The sequence below is a fragment of the Panthera pardus genome, unplaced genomic scaffold, assembly GCF_024362965.1.
Source record: "Panthera pardus isolate Hobbes unplaced genomic scaffold, ASM2436296v1 HiC_scaffold_25, whole genome shotgun sequence".
Classification (NCBI taxonomy): Eukaryota; Metazoa; Chordata; class Mammalia; order Carnivora; family Felidae; genus Panthera; species Panthera pardus.
In genome coordinates, this window is record NW_026526821.1 from 54,187,450 (window position 1) to 54,208,852 (window position 21,403).

At 46.5% G+C, this 21,403-nt stretch overlaps 1 protein-coding gene across 4 annotated transcripts in view; it reads right to left on the reverse strand.

Annotated features, from left to right (window-relative positions):
• NCK2 (NCK adaptor protein 2) overlaps positions 1 to 21,403 on the reverse strand; it is a 153,286-nt gene that overhangs the window by 25,035 nt on the left and 106,848 nt on the right. For 3 of the 4 annotated variants that reach the window (XM_019428485.2, XM_053890497.1, XM_053890496.1), the window contains one exon: positions 17,854 to 18,095. In XM_019428485.2, coding sequence (XP_019284030.1) covers positions 17,854 to 18,079 — 226 coding nt within the window. In that variant the 5' untranslated portion in view covers positions 18,080 to 18,095. The remainder of the gene's footprint in view (positions 1 to 17,853; positions 18,096 to 21,403) is intronic. The other variant, XM_053890498.1, reaches the window with a different exon arrangement.

Here is a 21,403-nt window from a genome sequence, read left to right on the forward strand (position 1 = left end):
CCATGGAAAACTAATCTGCTTTGCTCTACTGTGACCCAAATAGTCTTTGAGGCAACTCTGGAAAGGGGGGTGGGGTGGGCGGGGGATGGACGGCAGCACAGTGACTGACAGCACAGCCCAGAGGAAAATCCTGACTATGCCACTTACTAGCTAGAGCTCTTGGGCAAGTTACTTAATCTGTGTCTTTCTTCTCTTACCCATATAACGTGGACAACAATGGCACTGTATCCTTGTACTCCGGCTGCCATAACAAAGTACCACAGACTTGGGGGGGGGGGCAGTGCTTAAACAACAGAAATTCATATTCTCATAGTTGTGGGGCTAGAAGTGAAAAGATCAAGGTGTCCGCAGGGTTGGTTCCTTCTGAGGCCTCCCTCCCTCCTTACCTTGCAGATGGCTGCCTTCTTACTGTGGGCTTCCCTTTGTCGTATGCCGGTGTCCTAATTCCCTCTTCTTACAAGGACACCAGTCACACTGGATTAGGGCCCACCCTAAAGACCTCATTTTAATTCAACTGCCTCTCAAAAGACCCTGTACCAAATCCAGTCACACATGGATTTACTGGGGGTTAAGACTTCAACATATGAATTGAAGGACATAATTTAGCCCCTAACAGGTACCGGAATTCGGACTGTAATATAAAGCACAAGAAGTGCTCTATGAATAACAATTGGTACTCTCACTGAGTTGGGGCTTTGAATTTCTTTTTTCCCCAGAAAGGTGTTTTACCAGGAGAGGGCCAAAGTCCTCTTTGAACACTTTTGGCAACAACCTTACCAGTGCCAGATGGCCACCAAAATAGAAAGCTTGCCTGTCAAGCTTTTGGCACCCGGGAAACATTATTCCACAGGAGCAATGTCATAGGTAGCTGCTGATGCAGTGAAATTCAAGAGACAGGTGTCTGGGAATAGGGAGGAACCTGACCCTACTGACATCTACCTTATTGGAACGCTCACAACAGTCCTGTGACAAGGTGAGCATCCCCCCGTTTCTGCAGGTGGGGAAACTGAGGCGGAAAGGGATCGGGGAACTGACCCAACACATACAGCCAGTGGAGTGGCACTGACTCGCACACCAGTAAAAGCCTGTTTAATCCATAATAGTCAAGAGGCACACTTCTGTTAAGAGGCTGATGCGTAGCAGGATTCCTGTGGCAAATGCATCATGATCTTCACGTGATTTCTATGGGAAATGCAGCAGGACTATGGGGGGGGGGGGTCGTCAAAAATCCATCCTCGCTTTCAGTACCAACCCTCCAAAGAAGTGATGGACCTTTCCTCTGATTCTAGGGAATGGAAATGGCCCGCGTCTCCAGGCTGAAGTGGGGCTGAGGTTTAGGGAATGAAGATTTGGGATAAGAAATGTATCATGAGTAGCCATGAGGCCATGTGACCACTGCCGTGTGATCTCAAAGGCGCAAAGGGAAATTTCTGAATGCAGAACAGGCACAGTGGTTCATGGACGTCTCACAAAGATGGCTCTGCTGCCATGCCTGCCAGCCCCAAGCCCTGAGCCACCCCATGGTGTCCAGGCTCCATGCGATGTTTCTAATTCAAAGGCAAGTCTGCTACCTTTTAGGGAAGGAAACAGGGTGGGCATTCCTCAACTCCACTACTCTTCTTGTGGCTATTTTTTCCACATATCTTCTGCTTCATTTCTTTTTTTTTTTAATTTTTTTTTAACGTTTATTTATTATTGAGAGACAGAGAAAGACAGAGCATGAGCATGGGAGGGGCAAAGAGAGGAGGAGACACAGAATACGAAGCAGGCTCCAGGCTTTGCGCTGTCAGCACAGAGCACGACGCGGGGCTCGAACTCACAAACCGCGAGATCACCACCTGAATCGAAGTCGGATGCTTAACCGACTGAGCCACCCCCTGGCCCCTCTTCTGCTTCATTTCTTCTTTCATTATAGTCATACCACCTACTTCTCTCTGTTGTAGCAAAAACACCTGGAACTCCAATGTGTGGTTTTGATTTTCCAACAAAGATAACGTGATCTTTTTTCCCCTCTTACAATTTTATTGATTTTCCCAACAGGACTGGCAGTCTCTGGTAATCCTTACCTACTCCAAGTAAACAGTAACTAACCAAATGTTAATCAGACTTCTCCTCACACTGTCTCTGTACCATATTTTGGAAGACCACACTTTCCCATGAGGCATGCTCCCCTTGGCCTCTCATGAATTCCTGGGGTGGCCTGGGGATCGAGGAGCCCTGCTCCCAGCCCGGCCACACCCCACCACGCTGGGCTTCTGAGGCATGGAGGAGCACTGGTTTGTTTCAGCAAGATTTGGCAGGACCTCTAATGATATGCTTTTCCTCCAGTTCTCCAGTTAATCATAAAATCCAACTGCACGGAATTTATTTGATGCTTGAGCGTTTTGGTTGGAGGTTTTGCCGCACTGTGCTCTGCGTGAATCATATTACGGATGGGAGTATCTAGAATGGGACCGTCAGAAAATCTCTGCAATTGCTGGCATGCCGTACCGGGCGACGTTAAGCAACATTTTTTTTCACAAGGTAATGACTTTCTCTACGGCTTGTTCAATAATGTATAAACTGCAACACCTTTGCGCTAAGAAAGAACAAAGAACGAATGGAAATCGTTGTAAAAAAAAAAAAAAAAAGACAAAAAGACAAAAAGAAAAAGACGCTGTCTCACGTGGCATGTGCTCAGGAGTGACCAGGATTTTAACTTCTACGTTAAAGATCAGGCTCTCAGAACAACTGGAGTCCACAGCGCCCCTGGTCCCCTAACTCACTCCCTGGCCCTCCGGCAGCTCCAATGCTCTCCTCGCTCCACCAGTGGCCCCGGGCAGGAGGGTGCCAGACAGTGCACTCCACATACCAGGACGGGCGAAAGTCTTGGTGAGAGTGAACGCTCACCCAGGACTCCGGGCCAGTTAGCGGTCAGGCTGGACAGCAAGGGCGCGGACCCCTGAGCGCAGGGCTGCCTGGGATGGATGGGTCTGCAGCCGAAGATATGAACAAGCTCCTTGACCGAGCCGCCTCTGTAGCTGTTGCGTTACAGACCAGCCACAATTTGTTCAATGGGCTTTATCTGCATCTCGTAAGAGTAATAAAATACTATTTTAAGTGGCAAACAGGGGAGTTGGATCGCAAAGTAAACTATACTTTTCAGCTTTTATGAGGATTTTCTCGCCCCAAGCTCCGGATCTCTGATTCTGAGTTACATTTTCATTGACAATAATAAGCACATTTTAAGTTTCTTGAATAAAATTACTTACATTAAGGACAGAGTTCTAATAAAAGCTGGAATATGTCATACATTATTAATGTTGGTGATTTTAAAGTCAAAATCTTTTAAATACTCCTTTTGAGATAAAGGGATGTTATAACAGACGACTTCAAAATATGCTCTAACTGTCACCTGCCAGCTGGAGTTCTGGGGATTTAAGATAAAATGTCAAACAAATTTGATAGTTCAGAAATATATTCAAGCTGATCTATTTAGGCACTGTGCACCCAAGTTTTAGGAGATGTATGGCAAAGATTTTATTTTTGTCACTAATTAGAACTGTAACATAAACCAGATTTAACTAGAAAGCTTCCTTGGTCCTAAATAAATGGTCCTAAAACGCCATTTATAATAAGACTGGAGGTCATTAATTTGTGGGGATTTCCCCCATTAGGGTTAGGGCCTATTATTAGAATCAACTAAAACTGACAACTTTTATTATTAAATGCTAAGGAGATCTGACAAGGTTTGATTAAGGTATAAAATGTCTAAAGTAACTTCTCATATAAAGTTAGGATAGGTTTAATATTTGGCTTCTAATAGCTTTTTGCGTTATTATATGTGTAATTACCTTGTGTCTAGTTTTTTGGTACCTATGCTGGAAGATTAGCTTCCACTATTCAGAAAATATCCAGTGCCAAAATTTATGATCAAAATATTTGATATATAAAGGGGAAAAAAACCCTCAAATTTACTAAATTTCCAATGTTTTGAAGGGTGACCAGGTGAAAGGCAATAAGGTGGTCCTCTGTTGTTTTAAACTGTTCAGTATCCTTTATCCTTCCTCTTACTCAACAAAACTCCTCTTCGTGTGGCTTCAGCAGGGCCACCCCTACCCCATCAGGCCATGGTTGGGGGGACCCATGACTCAGACCTGATGCAGCTCAGACCCGGCTCCCCTCACCTGGAGTTGCCCACATTTGTCACAGTCTTCAAAGAATGGAGCGCTGAGCAGGGATGAGCCCCAGAAAGAGAGACAGAACTTGAATGATATGAGTTGAGGCCCTGGATCCAACCATACTTCCTAATGATGTGAACCAATGGATTCCCTTTTGAAATTTTCCTTTTTTTTTTTTTTAACCTTGTCTACTTTTGAGTTGATTTTCTGTCTCTTCAATTAAAGAGTGTTGAAAAAATATAACTACCCATCCCCCACTCTCACTCCTCGTCACCCATCCCACTTCCTTCAATATGCCAAAGTGTTGATTCCCACTTAGCAAGGTGGCATACTTGGGTGACTAAGTCAAAAAGAATACAGTCATAGTTTGGGAGCACCCAGGTTTGAGTATGGGGGTGAGGGTGGGATGGTGAGGATAGGGACTGACATTACCGTGACGTCACAGTTAACTGCCAGGCTGGCACCCCTGCTTTCTAAGCCCAGAGAATCTTGGGTTTAAAACGCTTACTGCAACAGCCATCATGAGACATGTGAGACACTGTGTGGCCACAGACATCAGGCTTAACGGACCGGCACGATCGAACCGCATTCTAATGGGGGAGAGCATATTTGACTTAGGATGGGCCCAAATGAATTCAGGCATGGGTTGTCAGAGAAGCCCCAAGGACAGCTCAAGAGAGGGGAGCAGCCTCTTCAGTGCAACTGATTTCAGACAAGGCCATTATCTAAGTCAAAATAGACTCTAGCATAAATGCCCTCACTCAGCTGTTTCACTCAGCATCTGTTCCCTTTGTCCCACAGAGGCTCAAGCTGCTGACCATGGTTGAGCTCAGAGGAGGACAGGAAGTGCGTGGGGCAGAGGAGACAGGCTTCACAGGGCTGTGAGGAGAACCTGAAGGAGGCCTTGGGGGCCACGCTATGGAGAAGAAGTGGGAGAGCGGGATGTGGGACGAGATCGGGGGCTAGGCCACACTGGAGCAGAGACATGTACAGTTGAGGCCCAGAAGAACTGTGTTCAGCAAAGCGAACAACCCACCACCCTAATTCTCTTCTGAGTGTGCCACTGGGAGAAAAAAATTCTACCCGGCATCGCGACTCGCCATTAGAAACTGGATACACTGAATGAAGGGGAAATACTGCATTCCCAACCGCTTCCGAGACAAAGGACTAAATGCATCCTTGGCAGCTTTTGTGTCTCTTTGGGCAACAACTTCATTTGCAAAAAATCCTGGCCTTACTGCCATTGCTGTTGGGTGCCACATTTCCATCCTCGCTCTGTAAGGTTTGACAACAAGCCGGGAGAATATATCCTTTTGACAGCCAGGCTGTGCTAGAAACAAAGGAGGCTGGAGTATAAAGTTGGCTCGGATACTTTCTTCCTCTAGTAGTCTGAATCTAGCTTTTAAAAATGACAACCAAGGTTTTTTTCCCAAAGGCTTAGTCAACCTGTATCTCTGTGACCAGATCGTAGGCAATATGACCCATGGGAAACACCGTGGGCTCGTGGGCAGGACTCAGGGGCGGTGAGTAACTAACTCCCTGTGGGTCTTCCCCCCACAGCAGAGCGAGAGCTGATCCCAAAGACCCACTCAGCACTAAAATCCATAAACACTAAAATAACGTCCCGTCATCCCACACACACCCTTGTAGTACTCACCCACCTCGATTTCAGCGCCCGCCTTACTGCTTCATTTATCTCCCTGAGAAAGACTGTGTTTAGTCATTCTGTGGCCTCAGAGCCTGACATTCAGTAAAGTGTTTGCTCAGGCAAACTTCACTTCCCATCTCACTGCCACTAATCCATATGTACTGATCAGTCCTTCCCAACTGATCTCTCCAATGATATGCACCTATATTGCCAGGAGTCTTTTTTTTTTTTTTTTAAGTTTATTTTGTGGGGGAGAGAGAGAGAGAGAGAGAGAGAGCGAGCATGGGCACGCACAAGCAGGGGAAGGGCAGAGAGGAGAGACAGACTCCCAAGCCCAATGCAGGGCTCGAACTCACAAACGGTGAGATCATGACGTGAACTGAGATCAAGAGTCAGACACTTAACCGACTGAGCCACCCAGGCACCCGGCCAGGAGTGTTCACAGACTATCTGGAAGCAGACCGAGATTACAATCAGCAAACCTCCCCACCTCAGAGGGAGGAAGGATACCTGTAGATGGAAGGGGACTGCCATACCTGAGGCAAACCCGCACTGACCGGGGAGGGGTCGCCAGCTGAGGGAGGGACAGAGTTACTGTTCACCATCCCTATGCCCTGATGGTCCCTCTTCCGAGGGGCAGCCATTGCAGGAGCCAGCTCCAGAGAGGGGCCAGGGCAAAGGGCCTACCATCACACGGGTCCATGCGTCCAGGGCCCTGAACCGCAACTGCCATCCCCGGGCATAAGAAAGCCTTTTCGTGCACGAGCAGGCAGGCAAATAACATGATCGAATATGGATGCCTGCAAAAAAAATCATTCAGAGTATAGGATTTTCTATCACATGTGAAAGTCAAACGGTTATCACACATGCCAATGAAAAGAAGCTTTAAAGATTGTAATTATAATTTTTAATTAAAAATACATATTTAGTACCTCTCAACACATATTCCCGATCCATTAGCACAAGCAATTTTGAATATGCAAAGGGATGTACGAGACGTGGCAAGGCTCAGCTATGACATGCTGCCACGTTACTTAAAGTGTCAACCCACTGGCAGAAGCTCGGCACGCGTGCAACTTTTTAGGACCGTACCTGCTAAGTGAAATATGATAAATACATGCAAATGCGCAAGGGTACGGCACGTGGGCGGGGGAAAACACGGACGGCAAGGAGCTGGCAAGGACAAGTGAACCGTACTTCAGACCACACTTCAAGCCAGGCTTCCACACCTACTAGCTTTGGACCTCGATGATTCTACGGCCTCTCCCTACCCCTCCGTTTCTTCATCTGTGATAGAAGGATATCGGTGGTCCCCGTGGGCTGTCAGAGGGCCCAAGAGCTGAGGAGCACACTGAGCGTGGTGTCTAAGACATAGCAAGAGACCAAGCAAAACCTGTCATTGTGTTTATTGCTATTATGACAGCATCTAATTGCTTCCCTTCCTGGTTGAGGACAGTGGCAGGAGCGAGTAGAGAAGGGCACAGGTGGTGCTTTCTCAACAGAGGTGTGCACTTGTCTGTTTTCTTCCTGAAGTGTGCCTGGATGGGGGGCAATCCTCACCTCACTCCTGCTCTCCAGGAGCAGCTAAGTCACCAGGGACCCCACGATCAGTCACAGAGGAAATGCTCCATCAGTGCAAAATGGGCCTTCACATAGGGTGAAAAAGGAGCCCCGTCTTCCAAGTAAGGATGAGCAGAATTGCTCACCAGCTCACATGCTGCTCTGGACAGGACAGACACTGGTTACTAAGATGACAGGTCATACCTGCCTGTGCTCCAGGAAGGCGGTCTTTGATGTACCTGGGCTCCTGGCCTCCAGGTCCTTGCTCATCTCTGGCTTCCGTGGACAGCGCCCCGCCTGCGCTTGGAGAGGCCTGGCTTTGCCGCAAACGAGTCCTGCAACCTTAGACAAGTCGCTCAACTTGCCTGATTTTTGTAGAAAAAGCTCAGACCAGATTATCTCAAACCTCATTCCAGTACTTGAGGGTTCTACAGACAGCCCAAACTCTCAAATGAACTCCACTTTTTAAACTTAACTTTACACATTAGAAGGAAAAAAAAAAAAACCCATGGAAGAAGAAAGGATTCAAATGGTCACCTTAGCATTTTTCTTAGCACCTTAGGTTAAACATTGTGGATTTAGCCAAGTTAAATTAGCAGCATGAGAACAACTATGGTTTTACTACTAATTCAGGCTCTATTTATAAACACCCACACGTCGATTTTCCAAGTCAGACAATCAACTACATCGCTCCTTGAAAAACCAAAAATACAAAATCAGTGAGATCCGCTGCAAACGGCCGCCACAGAATGGCCTGCTCTGAGGAAGCACGTTGGCCCCAGGCTTAAAAATGTATGAAGAGGGGCACCTGGGTGGCTCAGTCAGTTAAGCATCTAACTTTAGCTCAGGTCATGATCTCACGGTTTGTGAGTTCAAGCCCCACGTAGGGTTCTGTGCTGACAGCTGAGAGCCCGGAGCCTGCTTCAGATTCTGTGTCGTGTCTCCTTCTTTCTCTGCCCCTCCCCTGCTTGTGCTCTGTCTTTCTCTGTCTCTCAAAAATAAATGTAAAAAAAAAAAAAAAATGTATGAAGAGCTACCCTCCAGGCGGCTTCCCGGGCTGTGTGACACCACTGGGACAACAAGGGATGTTCGCAGACACTCTGAGTTCACAGCAGGGGCGGGGGGGGGGGGGGGAAGCACGAAGACCAGAGCTGTTCCTGGGGACCGACTTCGGGACAAGACTTGAGTAAACGCAGGCTGATGTGCAGGAAACACCCAGCCTGCCTGAAACTGACTGCAACCCATCGATTAGATCCCAGCATAGTGTGGGTCAATCAGGAGCCCCACAGGGGCCCACCTGCCCTCCAGTGGCAGGCGCCCGGGCAGGGTCTCAGCAGGAGGCACCACAAGAAGGTGCAGCGATTTGAGGGGCTCAGCATCAAGCACTGTAGCATCTGTGAGTAAACAAATACCCCCTCTGCACCCTGTGCCTGCCCCCAGGGGACAGATCCAAAAATGTAATAGAGAGAAGGAACATTTGAGACATATGGATACGGTCTAAAAAAGAGAGCCTGCCATATGGGGAAATGCAGTTAGAAGCATGCTAAGAAGATTTTACTTTAATCCCTAGGCATTTTTAGTTCATGTTTCTCTGTTCTAAAACTTAAGGCTCCCACACGAATAACTCTTTAGTCAGGAAAGGGTGTTCTCTCTGTTCTTTAGAAAACTGAAGCAGAGAATGATGATTTTAATAAGAAGCCAACAGGATGCCGGTTTCTGGGAAGCAAACTGGGAAATGCTTTGCCTCAGTGGACAGAGCAGCGTGGCTCTCTCGCACCCACGTGTAACTGCATGCCTGCTTCTCCTGGTTTTCCCAGGGTACAGACCCCTCCTCATTTCCCATCGCCTCTCCTGGCTTTTCTCTTGCTAGCATTCTTTTTAACAATCTGTCTAGTCTCTAATTATCCTCCCACTAATCTGTTGTGAGTTGTTTTACATTTTTGGTTCTAAATACTTGGACGCTTCTGATCTACGAAAACAAATCCAAGTTTATTTTGGGTGGCTGGCACCACAATCACCGTAGAAGTTTCCATATTATGTGGGCAATACGTTTGGCCGGTCAGTTCTATTGGGAATGAGCTTGCAAGACAGAAGCCTAAAGAATTCCAGATTTAGGAGGCATTCACTTTATGTGATTCATGTTCGTAACAATGGTAGATTATACAACAGGGGCCAGAAAGGTAAACCTGACGGGTTAACTGGACTCCCTGAGTTTTTACTGTGCAGAGATAACTGGCTGGAGAAGTCGAATGCTCAGAATCAAAAGGAGTTAATAGGTGATGGGGATTAAGAAGAGAGAGAGTTTGTCATGATGAGCACATGTATGGAAGTGTTGAATCACTATACTGTACACCTGAAAACTAAGCTAACACTGTATGTTAACTATAAGGGATTTAAAAAAAAAATCAAAAGGAGTTTTCCCTTAACGTTTTCACGTGTTACATACAAACTTTTCACGGGGGATGGTTCGGCTTTGCACTTTTCTGAAACCAAGAACTGGTTCCTCGGAGAGTGACACAGCTTCAGAATCACATTTAAGTGGCTTCCAGGCAGATCAACAACAATTTTCTTATTCTCGAAGAACATCCAACCCAGGAACAAAAACTACTTCTAGGACAGAAGCACCATAAAGAGTCAGCTTCTCCTCTTACCCAGTTGACAGAATATATAGAATTCAGTGAGCACCCCGACCACTGACGAGCCAAAGTTTGTTGCAAAACTCACTGGGTCAATCTTCTTTCCAGCATGTGCTGGGACCAGGCGCCTTGGAGAAAGGGCTTGATCTTTTCTGGACCAATGGCAATGTGACAGCTAGTATTAATAACAGTGAAAAGTCACATATACGTGTATAGATACTGAAAAAAAAACAGAGGTGATTATAGACACGGGGATGAGTTCTGGGTGGGGAGATCACAGGTGATTTGAATTTTCTCTTTTCCAGACTTTTTAAAATAAGCATGCTATGGTAAATGATAGTGTATATCTGAGCAATACCTGTTTGCAGAGACCTGTGTCTTACAAAGGGACGGTGAGTGGCAGAGATGGCTGAAATATATGCGCGCAGTGGCGGCACATGCTTGCTGCTGGCCAAAGTGCTCCCGAAATAAAAATCAATTTACAGAAAAGGAGACATGTTCCCGTGACATTCTGCCTCTAAATCATTTTAATTAATGGCTCTTGCTCACCTCAACATGAAGGAACGGGGCAGAATTACTAAGCAACTCCCTTGGGGTCAGGGAGAAATTGATGCTCACTCAAGGAGCTGGTCCCCTAGCATTTCAGGGGCCAGAACAAGAGTGGGAGGAAATCCAAACAGCTGTGCGGGTGGGGGCCCACGAGGGGGTGGAGTTCACTGCGATCCACGACAGGCAGGTGTTATGTGCGTCTTCCCCGACCCCTGCTGGATCTGAATCCCCAATTCTAGCAGCTGATCCACAATAACACAGGCTGAAGTCAGGGAGACGTGGTTTGAATTCCAACCACTTACTGCGTGTTCCCGGACACATCACTTAAGTTCCCGGTGTCCATGCTTTCACATGGGAAAAGAGGGTATTAGCACGCCCCTCTTCCCCCCTCTTTTCGTGAAGATAAAAACAGAAATGCATGCAGGCAGCTAGCGCGGTACCTCACACAATGAGGCACTCAGAGAGAGACAGCAACTACTGTCCACTCCCTGGAACCATACGCACAAAATCCATTTCGGGGTCCTGGTTTCAATTTTTCTGCAGCATTAGCTTTTGGTTTGGCTGCGGAGTGTGGGGTGACACTTCTTTGCAGGGAGTGTCAGGAGCATGGGGAATGTTGGCTCAGGGAGCCTGCACGCCCTTGGCGGTTACCACATAGCCTCCCGTGGGCTCTCTTGCCAGGGCAGGGCTGCAGTGACAGCTCTCCAAAGGGGACCAGAGGCCTGGGGCCAGTCCTCAGGACGACATACACGCTGAAAGCCTGTCTGAGGTCCCTGACACGCTGTGGCAGAAATGTCAGGTCTAAACTGCAGATCCTAGGTAAAAATAAGTATTTGGAGTCCCAAAACTAAAATTCACTTAAAAACAGGAAGAACGTTGTAACACACGTCTGAATCCTACTGAATGTTTCCATGAGTGTCCTGCCATTGCCTCAATTTCAAACAGGTCTCATCCTCATGGCCCTGTTTCTCTTCCTACTTCCCGAATTCTCTGCTGGAGGCATTCATTCAGGCTCAGAATGCTGGAGTCATCTGTGACGAGTATTTCAGTCTTCCAGCTGTTCCACACCCAGTCAACACAGAGTCCTGGGGGTTTCCTGTGAAATCCCTCTCAGCTGCTGAGCTCAAGACTTCCAACATCACCTCTGGGTTGCTCTGAGGCCTTGCTGCCAGCTACCTATGGACGGATAGGCCCTCTCCAGTCCCTTCCTGAGGATCAGGACCAGGATGCCCCCTGCACACCCTGACGGTCATCTCTGTCCGCCATATGGAAACTCTCAGGGGTTCCCTTTTCAAATGGCACCAGGCTTGGTGTTCAGGGCTGGCAGTATGGGACACCATGATCCCTCAGGACACCCCTGTGCTCTCCCTCACCCCAGTCCAGCTAACTCCTTAATATCCTCCAACACAACTTGGCTTCCAGCCTCCAAATCTTGACTTACGTTCTCCCTTCTTCAGCTGAAGCCCCACCTCCTCTCCCAAGTGTCCGCTCAGCCCGGGTACTCTTTGCTGAAGGACTTCACATTCAATTCTCAACAACTGCAGGAGACAAGTAGTCACTTATCCCATTTTACAGATGATGGAGTCCAGGCTCCGCGAGTTCAACGGTTTGGCAAAGACTCGATCTGAACGTGGTGGGGAGTCTCTCTCCTAACCCTCTGCACACTGCTTCCTGAAGGGTAGGGCAGAGCCCAGTTTCCAAGGGGATGGGCAGAGACAGTGGCACTGCTCAAATGAGGCCTGCTCATTTGTGCCAGTGTCATTTCCCAGGTATGACAAGCTTCCGAAAGTCGGGGACTCAACCTTATCCTCTCTTCATATCCCACCAGATGCAATGATGTCCGTCCAGGCTCCCACTTCTGATCCAGACATACTCTATTACACCATGCTGATCCCTACATAATGTTTGCATCCCTGTTTCAAAGCCCTTGGTTATTGTTCCCAAAGGTCACTCAGCAGGGAATGAAGTGGCTCAGAAGGGATTTCCCAGGGACAGAGCAAGGAAGGGACAGCCCAGACTCAGGCTCTGCTCCCACAAATAGGCTGTGCCGTTCGTTACTCCCTGTTCATTTTTAACCGACCACTTGCCCTGGATCAGGCCTGCTGAGAACATTTATAAGCAAAGGTCCACAGTCCTGCGGTGTCTAAACAAAAATTCCCTCACATGCCACACAATCACAGAGGCAGTGAGCTCAGAAGATCACTTCTGACCATCACTCTCCTGATCTCCATTTTAACAAAAAAGCATACATTGAATGGGCTCAAAACAGTCTGGGCTGATCCAGCAAGCAGCAGGGATTTTCCTCACTCGCAAGCTAGTGATAAGGAGAGAACTCTGGATAATTACAGAAGGTTCCGGATTAAGTACTGTGGGAAACCATTCCCATGAATAATCAGTAGGACACGTTTGCGTCTGGTGTTATTCTCATGTTTTTGGCCCAATGTCAGCAGGTGTTCAGCGATACTCTGATCTCTGAAAGGCTGATGCCAAATTTAAGGCACTGTAGGTGCCCAGGCAAAGTGGGGGGACCCCAAGTTGTATCTCCTCTGCTACAAGCCAACTTTAGAGCCTTGAGGTGGTCCCTCAACCACTCATGTCTGTCTGTTTGTTCTAACGTAAAGTTACAACAGTGCAAAAATATTGTTTTCCCTGAGCCATCTGAGAGCCACTTTCCTACCTACACGATGTTCTAACACTTACACAAGGACATTTTCCTCTACAACCACAATATAACCACCAAATCAGGAAATTCACATCAATATATTATTACTGCCCAACTCCCTGACCCAGCTCAAGTTTTGCTAGTAATTTTTCATCTCTAAAATAAAGGACTTGGTATCAGTAAAATCTCCCCTAACATTCTAACTGCCTGTCTCTGCAACAGAATCTTATCAAATGCCCACCTGCTAAGTCCATATATTCAACTTGCTATAGTAAAAAAACCTCAAATTTGAGGTGAAGTCCCATCTCTGTCCCACACTGGCACTAGTAGTGTGTTCCTGGGGAAGTCACTTAGCCACCCCAAAGTCAATCCCAGACTGGCTATGCCTCTAAGAGCCTTGTGAATTTCACCCATAGGAACCACCCCCTCCTCATCTGAAAGTATTAGCTCAAAAGGAAACAGGGGCTGTTGTATAGCCACTTAGCACTGGGAGTCTCTCTCTGCTCCCAAGGTCTAGCTTGGAATCAGAGGCAGGAGTCCTGGGGCTAATCACTGGCAGGTTGCTAAACGGCCTTAGGTATGGTCACATTGAGACAAATGCTATAAAGGAGCAACCCTGACAGGGGGTGGGTCACCTCTAGCTCCAGATACCTAGGGAGGTGGTCAGCAATGGACATGTGTGCCTTGGAACAAACCCTCCTGAGAAGGTTACTAATAGGTTATAAAGGGAACTGCATAGCTCTGCAGAACCCAAGTCAGCACGTAGACTTAAGGGAACAACTGAGAACAGCATTAACCTTTGGGGCTTTGCTGGATCCCAGCTGCTGTCGCAAAGTGGTAACAAAAACCGTTCTTCAGTAGTCTGAAGGAAAATCTTTGAAAAATACCTCCCTGGAAGCAGGTTCCCCATCTCAAAAGATTTAGCACGGTGCTTTAAAACACCTAACCCGCGTAATTTAATAAGCTAGGCTGCAATGTCAAGGCCAGACTGTAGACCAGGAACGCTCCTCAACTGCTGAGCAAAGAGCTGCACAGTCTGAGCCCTTCAAAATATCAACTGGGCTCTGCCAGCAGAAAGGGCTCTTAACAATTGCCCCTTGTCATCTGTGGAAAAGTTCTCTGACTATTCATGATCATAAGTTAAATACAAGAGGAGATCCAGTATATAAATGTTTTGCTCATGTGCAAATAAGAGCTCATATTGTTTGATTTGATTATAAATTATGAAAGGAAAAGAAAGAATGTTAATCCTTTCCCAACAGAGATCTTTTTGTCAGAGGTACTGCTTTCTAGAAGTTACTCTAACCAAGTCGTGCGTGTGATTGAACTGAATTCCCCACGGACCTCAACACAGCAAGGGAGTATAAGAAAGTAGAAGAGGACTCTTACAGAGTTACATTTCTCTGCAACCAGAGACGTGTATGCACATTTATAACACTGGGACTTTGCTGGGGGAGTCCAGTGCTATTTTATTCCAAACCAGGCACCTGCCAGGAAAATCTTACTGTGGATTGAGGAATCAGGTGGACTTCTACAGCAGTAAAAATGACAAATGTGGATGACTCCAGGAGTAGCTACTGGAAGGTCAACACATGTTATTTTCACTCCTTCTAACAGGCAGTGCAGAGAAATTCTGCCGGCCGCATGATCGGCTAGAATCATACAGTAATTGTGAGAGCGCGCTGGAGACAAGAATTTAAACAGGGAGCCACGAACACTTGGCTCCAATTCTTTAGCTACAGGGGCCAGGGGGAGGCAGGACGGGCTGCGGGATGTTTTCTGACCTTCCTGGTTGACAACGATGCCGTGTCGAGCCCGGCTGCGGGGAACTGAGAAGTCACTCCATTGTGATCCTTCCCTTTGATGCTGCTCAAGTGGGCAATGGAAAACTCACACTGGAACACCAAGGTCTCTCTCCGGGCAGCAGGAGCAAGGCTTCGGGGGAATACGGTGAATACAAAACAGAAAGATACACAGAAACAAGGGGGGCATTTCTCCACAGATACGGATGTCAAAAACAGAACCTCACTTGTGTTTTTACAACGCGTGATATGCTTAGCCTAAACGTTTCCAGGCAGATGCATGCCTGCACTGTGACTGAGGCCTGGAGGCGGGGCGGTCATCTTCTAGAAGAGGAGCACACGTTACTCAGGCGGCTCTCGAGGGCACAACGGGAGCCAAGGGGAGAAAGTTAAAGAAAAGCAAACTTTGATTCTATTTAAGGAAGAGCTTTCGAGCAATCTGTGTTCTCCAAAAATGGAATTGGCTGACTGTCGAGGTAGAAGTGTTCTGGCAGAGCTGGGTGGCCATCTGGCAGGGGCGGGGCAGCGGCCCAGCACCCAGCACCCAGCACCGGGAGGGGCCGATTGCGCGAGGCTCCACTAACTCGGAGAGCCTGCGGTCCCCCCGGCGCACAAGGCGGATCGCAGCTGGTGAAGGAGTAGTCACTGAGTGAGACATCTGGCTGAGGGTTTCAACTTGGGCCTTTGGCTTTTCTCCTTCTGCCAAGTGAAGGAGAAAAAGAACAATGACAAGGTATGCAAGGGAACTTCTAGATGGTTCGGGGTGCTTGCTTTGTCCTATTTCTCTTCTGAGCAACTCGTTCAGTTTCTGCGTACATCATTCTTTACTACAATATCGAGGCTGTATTTTTAAAAAATGGATAGGCAAGAAAACAAAACAAGGCAACGATGTTTAGCATCTCCCAAAAAAGGTACTTTGGTGAGGGAGAGGCTGAAATTGGAAAAATAAATAAATAAAATTAGGCCCTGGTATTTATCTACTCATGCTAACTGCATTTCTACCATAGTTCATTAAGAGTTAGAAGTATAGGACCACAACGTTCCTTTCAAGCGACTTGCTTGGAGAAAAAAAAAAAAATTAAAGGGGTATCAGGTTAGTGGAGAAAGAATGAAACTGCTCGTGCAAAAAGAAATTTCTGCATAAGGCTCAGAACCTAGGAGAGGTCGTGTGACTCATACTCAGGCCGGTGTCTCATTTCTCTTTCCAAATCATGGAAACAACCTAAGCCCTAACACAGAAACACTACCCAATAAATGAAGGCTTTAAATGGGTCTGAAGATGGGTGACTGGCCCGGGTGGCTAAGTCGGTTAAGTGTCCGACTTCGGCTCAGGTCATGATCTCATGATCTGTGAGTTTGAGCCACGCGTCGGGCTCTGTGCTGACAGCTCAGAGCCTGGAGCCTGTTTCGGATTCTGTGTCCCCCTCTCTCTCTGCCCCTCCCCTACTCATGCTCTGTCTCTCTCTGTCTCAAAAATAGATAAAAACATTAAAAAAAAATTAAAAATAAATAAATAAATGGGTCTGAAGAGAGACTCAGGAGACTTCAGGATTGCATGAAACTCAAGATGAATATTTTGCCATGCCCACTACATTCAGTGTGTAATTTTCTTCCCAGTTCCCCACCTGCTTCCCTCCGACCCTACCTGAAACAAACCCTCCTGTTAGAAATAAAAAGCAAATGCTCCAGTATATGCAACATGGCGAGAATACTGGCTTATTTCAGAGCAAACTCTTAAGTGATATCCAGTAGTCTCAGGTACGACCCACATTATACTCCTAGAAGGAGGCGACACTACATTTAGTACATGGCGGCTCAGCTCATGGTTCTTCAGCAAAGCCCTCAGAGTTACCACTGAAGGAGTAACTACTTCAAGTACATCAGATATGCACACAAGGGCAAGAGTGGACACCCTTAACTTCAGGTGATTCAAGGCGGCCTGTCCCACGTCGGGATACTGGGCACGTGGGAAGAAAACCAGGTGCCGAGCCAACCGGGCTGAGCTCCCCACGGTCCCCGCAGACGGCTTCGGACATCACCCGGGTGCTCGCCCACGGCCACGTTAGTGAACGCTGCCAGGACTGTGGTTTCTATGAAACGTCATCAATAGAGCAGAGGGGGGAAAAAACCCCACCCGGTTCAGAGCGCTTTCTGTTCCTTCCCACACTATGCATGAAGGCAGCACGGGCAGGATCACGTAAGAGAGAAGAGACCTGATGGGATGACACAGGCAGAGCTGCAGACATTTTGGAGGAGGGAATTCCATTTCAGGAACCTCTAGAATATTGATGCCAGGAGATGGAAACACGTGCGGGGGGTCCCCAGCACCCAGACACGATTCTGGACTCCAAAGTCTCCAGGAAATGACAAACATGGTATTTCTCCATCTTGATCTCTTTATTTGCAGAGATTGAAAAAAAAAAAAAAAAGACAACTAGGGGCACCTGGGTGGCTCAGTCGAGCGTCCGACTTTGGCTCAGGTCATGATCCTGTGGTTCGCGAGTTCGATCGAGCCCCATGTCCAGCTCTGTGCTGACAGCTCAGAGCCTGGAGCCTGCCTCCCTCTCTCTCTGCCCCTCCCCCTCTCGTGCTCTGTCTCTCTCTCTCTCAAAAATAAATAAAAACATTATTATTTAAAAAAAAAAAAGACAACAAGAAAGAGGCCAACTTTAAAACAGACCTTTTTTTTTTTTAACAAAACAAAACACACGAACTAAAATGATGGGACACGCTCCCCTCCAAAAGCACAAAGCTTCCTCGCCACCCCCCCACCGCCCCCGCCATTACGGGAAGTAGTTCAGCGATAACGTGGGACCTAAAGCACAGATGCACTCACCTAGCGTGTCCTTCAGGTTCTTCACGAGGGAACCCTTCTTCAGGCTGTTCTTCCTCTCCACGTAGTTGGACGGCACGTAGCCCGTCCTGTTGGCCGCGTTCCTCACGCGCCACCACGTCTTGGAGTCGTCCAGCAGCCACAGACGCTCGTTTTTCTTGATGTCCAGCTCCTGGTCCTGTTGGGCAGTGTAGTCCCACTTTGCTATCACAATAACTTCCTCTGTCATCTTTCATGGAGTCCTTCTGCCAGCAAAACATTTGGAGATGCTCATTAGAGAACCAACCAAACACTTCGTCCTGCGCATCAACTTGAGAAATTATGCACTGACAACTTTTATTACTACTCGGCAACCAGTTTCCTCCTGGGTCTTGGAATAACCTTAAAATGACCTTCTTTCAACAAGCTTTGGTATTTTGTTTAGAAACAGCAACCCTAATAAAACAAACCCTGATTTTGTACATTGGGAAATCTGCGTGCTCTGCCAGAAGCAAAAACAAACTTTCAAAAAATTCTAAATAACAATGCCATAATTAAATGTGTTCACTTGATTAAGTAACAGCAGCTCCTTGTAGCTAATATGTTTACATCCACTTTCTCAAGATACGCTGAATTTTATGAACATATTTAATGAACACGCACACCCAAACTGTTCTTATAAATTAAAGCTGAAAGCAATGTGGCATCCTGGACTGGCTCCTAAAACACGAAAAGGAAATTAGTAGGAACGATGGTGAAATCTGAATGAAGTCGAGTCAACAGTAACATACCAATGTTAATCTTAGTTTTGACAAACACACCCTGGTTGCGTGAGGTGCTACACTAGGGAAAATGGAGTAAAGGGTATATGGGAATGCTTTGTACTATCGTTGCAACTTTTCTACACAAATAAAACTATTCTTGAAACCCATACACGGGTGAGTGTTTCTAGCAGCTCACTCATAATTGGCAAAATATGGAAGTGATCAAGACGTCCTGAGGGAGGTGAATGGATAAACTGTGGTATATCCAGGTAATGGACTATTACTCAGTGATTAAAAGAAATGAGCTATCAAGCCATGAAAAGGCACGGAGGAACCTTAAATGAACGTTACTAAGTAAAGAAGCCATTCTATAAAGACCCACCTACTCTTGGCACACCAGGGTGGTTCAGTCAGTTGAGCATCCGACTCTTAATTTCGGCTGAGGTCACGATCTCATGGTTTGTGAGACTGAGCCCCGAGTAGGGCTCTGCACTGATGGTGCAGAGCCTGCTTGGGATTCTCTCTCTCCCTCTCTGGCCCTCCCCAACTCACTCTAAAAAATAAATAATAAATAAACTTAAAAAAAAAAAGAAAAGAAAAGAAAAGAAAAGGACATCTATTGTCTCGATCTCCCAAAAACCCTCTCCTAGACCAAACTTCAGTCAGGCTCTTCTGAATCCTCTTTCCACACGAGGCCTCGTGCAAGATGTGCAAGATATTTGTACTTCTGTGTTTGTCCCAACACGTCCCAATTTTAACAAGAATCCTGCTAAGCTGGTTTAGCTAGAATCCTCCACGCTCACCCAGGTAATGCCCGACAGATGGACAGATTGCCTTGCCTGCCTTCAGGAAGAATCCTGCCAGGTCAGTTTACTCAGAATCCCTCCTTTACCTCTGATGTTTCCTTCAGTAATTGTCTGCTCATCGACTGCCTACCTTACTCCTCAGCTATAAACTCCCACTTTTCCTTCTTATCTTTAGAATTGAGCCCAAATGGGTGAGGGAGGAGGGTGGGATGAATACGTGGAGCATTCGGTTTTTAAAGTAGTGACACTACTCTGTATGATACTTTAATAGTGGATACGTCACTATACATTTGTCAAGACCCATAAAATACGCAACGCCAAGAGGGAACCATATATGAAGTCATCCCCAAATAAAAAGCTTGTTAAAACAACAAGAAATAAATAATGGTATATTATACATCTAGTTACGTCAGTTCTGGAAGTAATATATAGCAAAGGCATATCACTAAAATGAATATAGTTAACTGCTTCAGCAGCTCCAGACTTTTTAGGCACAAGATGGCCCAGTATTTTTTCCAGGAGAACCATTCAATATTCAGTCCTTCACCTGACTAGGTTTCCTTAAAACTTGGAAGGAAGGAATAATGGAGACTCTTAACTAAAACCCTCTTCCTCTCTGACAGAGAGAACTTCTCATTACTTAGAGGGATGACTTCAGGATTACAGAGGGAACCAACGCACTTGACTCCAAAGAAGCATGAATACCATTTTTAAATGACATGACACTTTTTACTAGATGCTAAAGAAACTTATAAATAAAACATGTTCTCCTGTTTCTTGAATTAACTTCCAAATTTAGAGACATCAAACCTTTCGGGAAGGAGGAAATATTTAATAAACCTTATGCATAATATATGCAACATCCAAGTGTACACAATGTTCATTTCCAAACTGTAGACCACTTTGTTATACACTTTTGGAAAATCTCCCCTCCATACTATGTGTCTCTCTCTCTATCCTGACCTTTCTGTCAGGGTTAGAATTTTCAAAATCATAAAGGCAGTTTTTCTTTTTCTAATAATAATGAGAGCAGAAATAGGAATGGGGCTCAGAGACTATTCCATTTGAATACCAGCTTTGTTTCTTAATTACACAGTTTTCAAGAGAGTTTTTAACATGACGAGCCCATCACGTAAGACCAATCAAAGCCATCTATTAATTTCCTGTGTGATTTCACTGTATGAAGAGTAGTTAAGTAAGGAGCTGGCTGGGCAGGGTATGATTCCATGCACACTGAACATCCTGTGGGAGCTCAAACAAACATGGTGCCTGGGCTCTACCACAGATCAATTATATCAGAATCTTGAGGAGTGAGGTCTGAGCATCAGGTTTTTACAGTTAATCTTTCTGACAGGCCTTAGGAGGGAAAAAAACAACTAAGAGGGAACTGAGTCACAAAATGACCCCTCAGGATGCTTTCCTTGGGTCATTAGACCTGTGGGGTTGTAATGAGAACTCCAAGGGTGTGATGAGTACCTGACACACGTCAGCTTGTTTAATCTCCAGAACCCCCACCTTTCAGGGAGGTGTTATTCTTTAGGAGACTGAGGATCACAGGGATTAAGTGAGGTGCTGAATTACAGAATCAGGATTTGAGCCCATGTCTGTCAACTCCCAAATCTGTGCTCATGCATCCACTTCTGGGGTGGGTGGCTGGGTGAGGGTCTAATGTGTAGTGTGTATTTCGACAGGTTTAATTCAACCCAGGAAATCTAGGATTCCAGGTCAGGTGACAATAAGAAGTTCCCCTGGCACCTAGGAAATGACTGGTTTGTTCCTTGGTCAGAGCAAGGAACCTATTCACTTGACTGGTTTCAAACCTATTCTAATTGATTCATGCCAGCTTGTATCAATATAAAAATTTCACAAGGCCAGTCAATCAATAACTGCCTCACTCGAGTGAAGTCTGCCAATCAACAGGAGCTTTACCCTGGTGCTTCAGAGGGCTAGCCAATCACATCTCCTTCACCCCAGTGGACTCCACCAATCAACAACCACCTCACT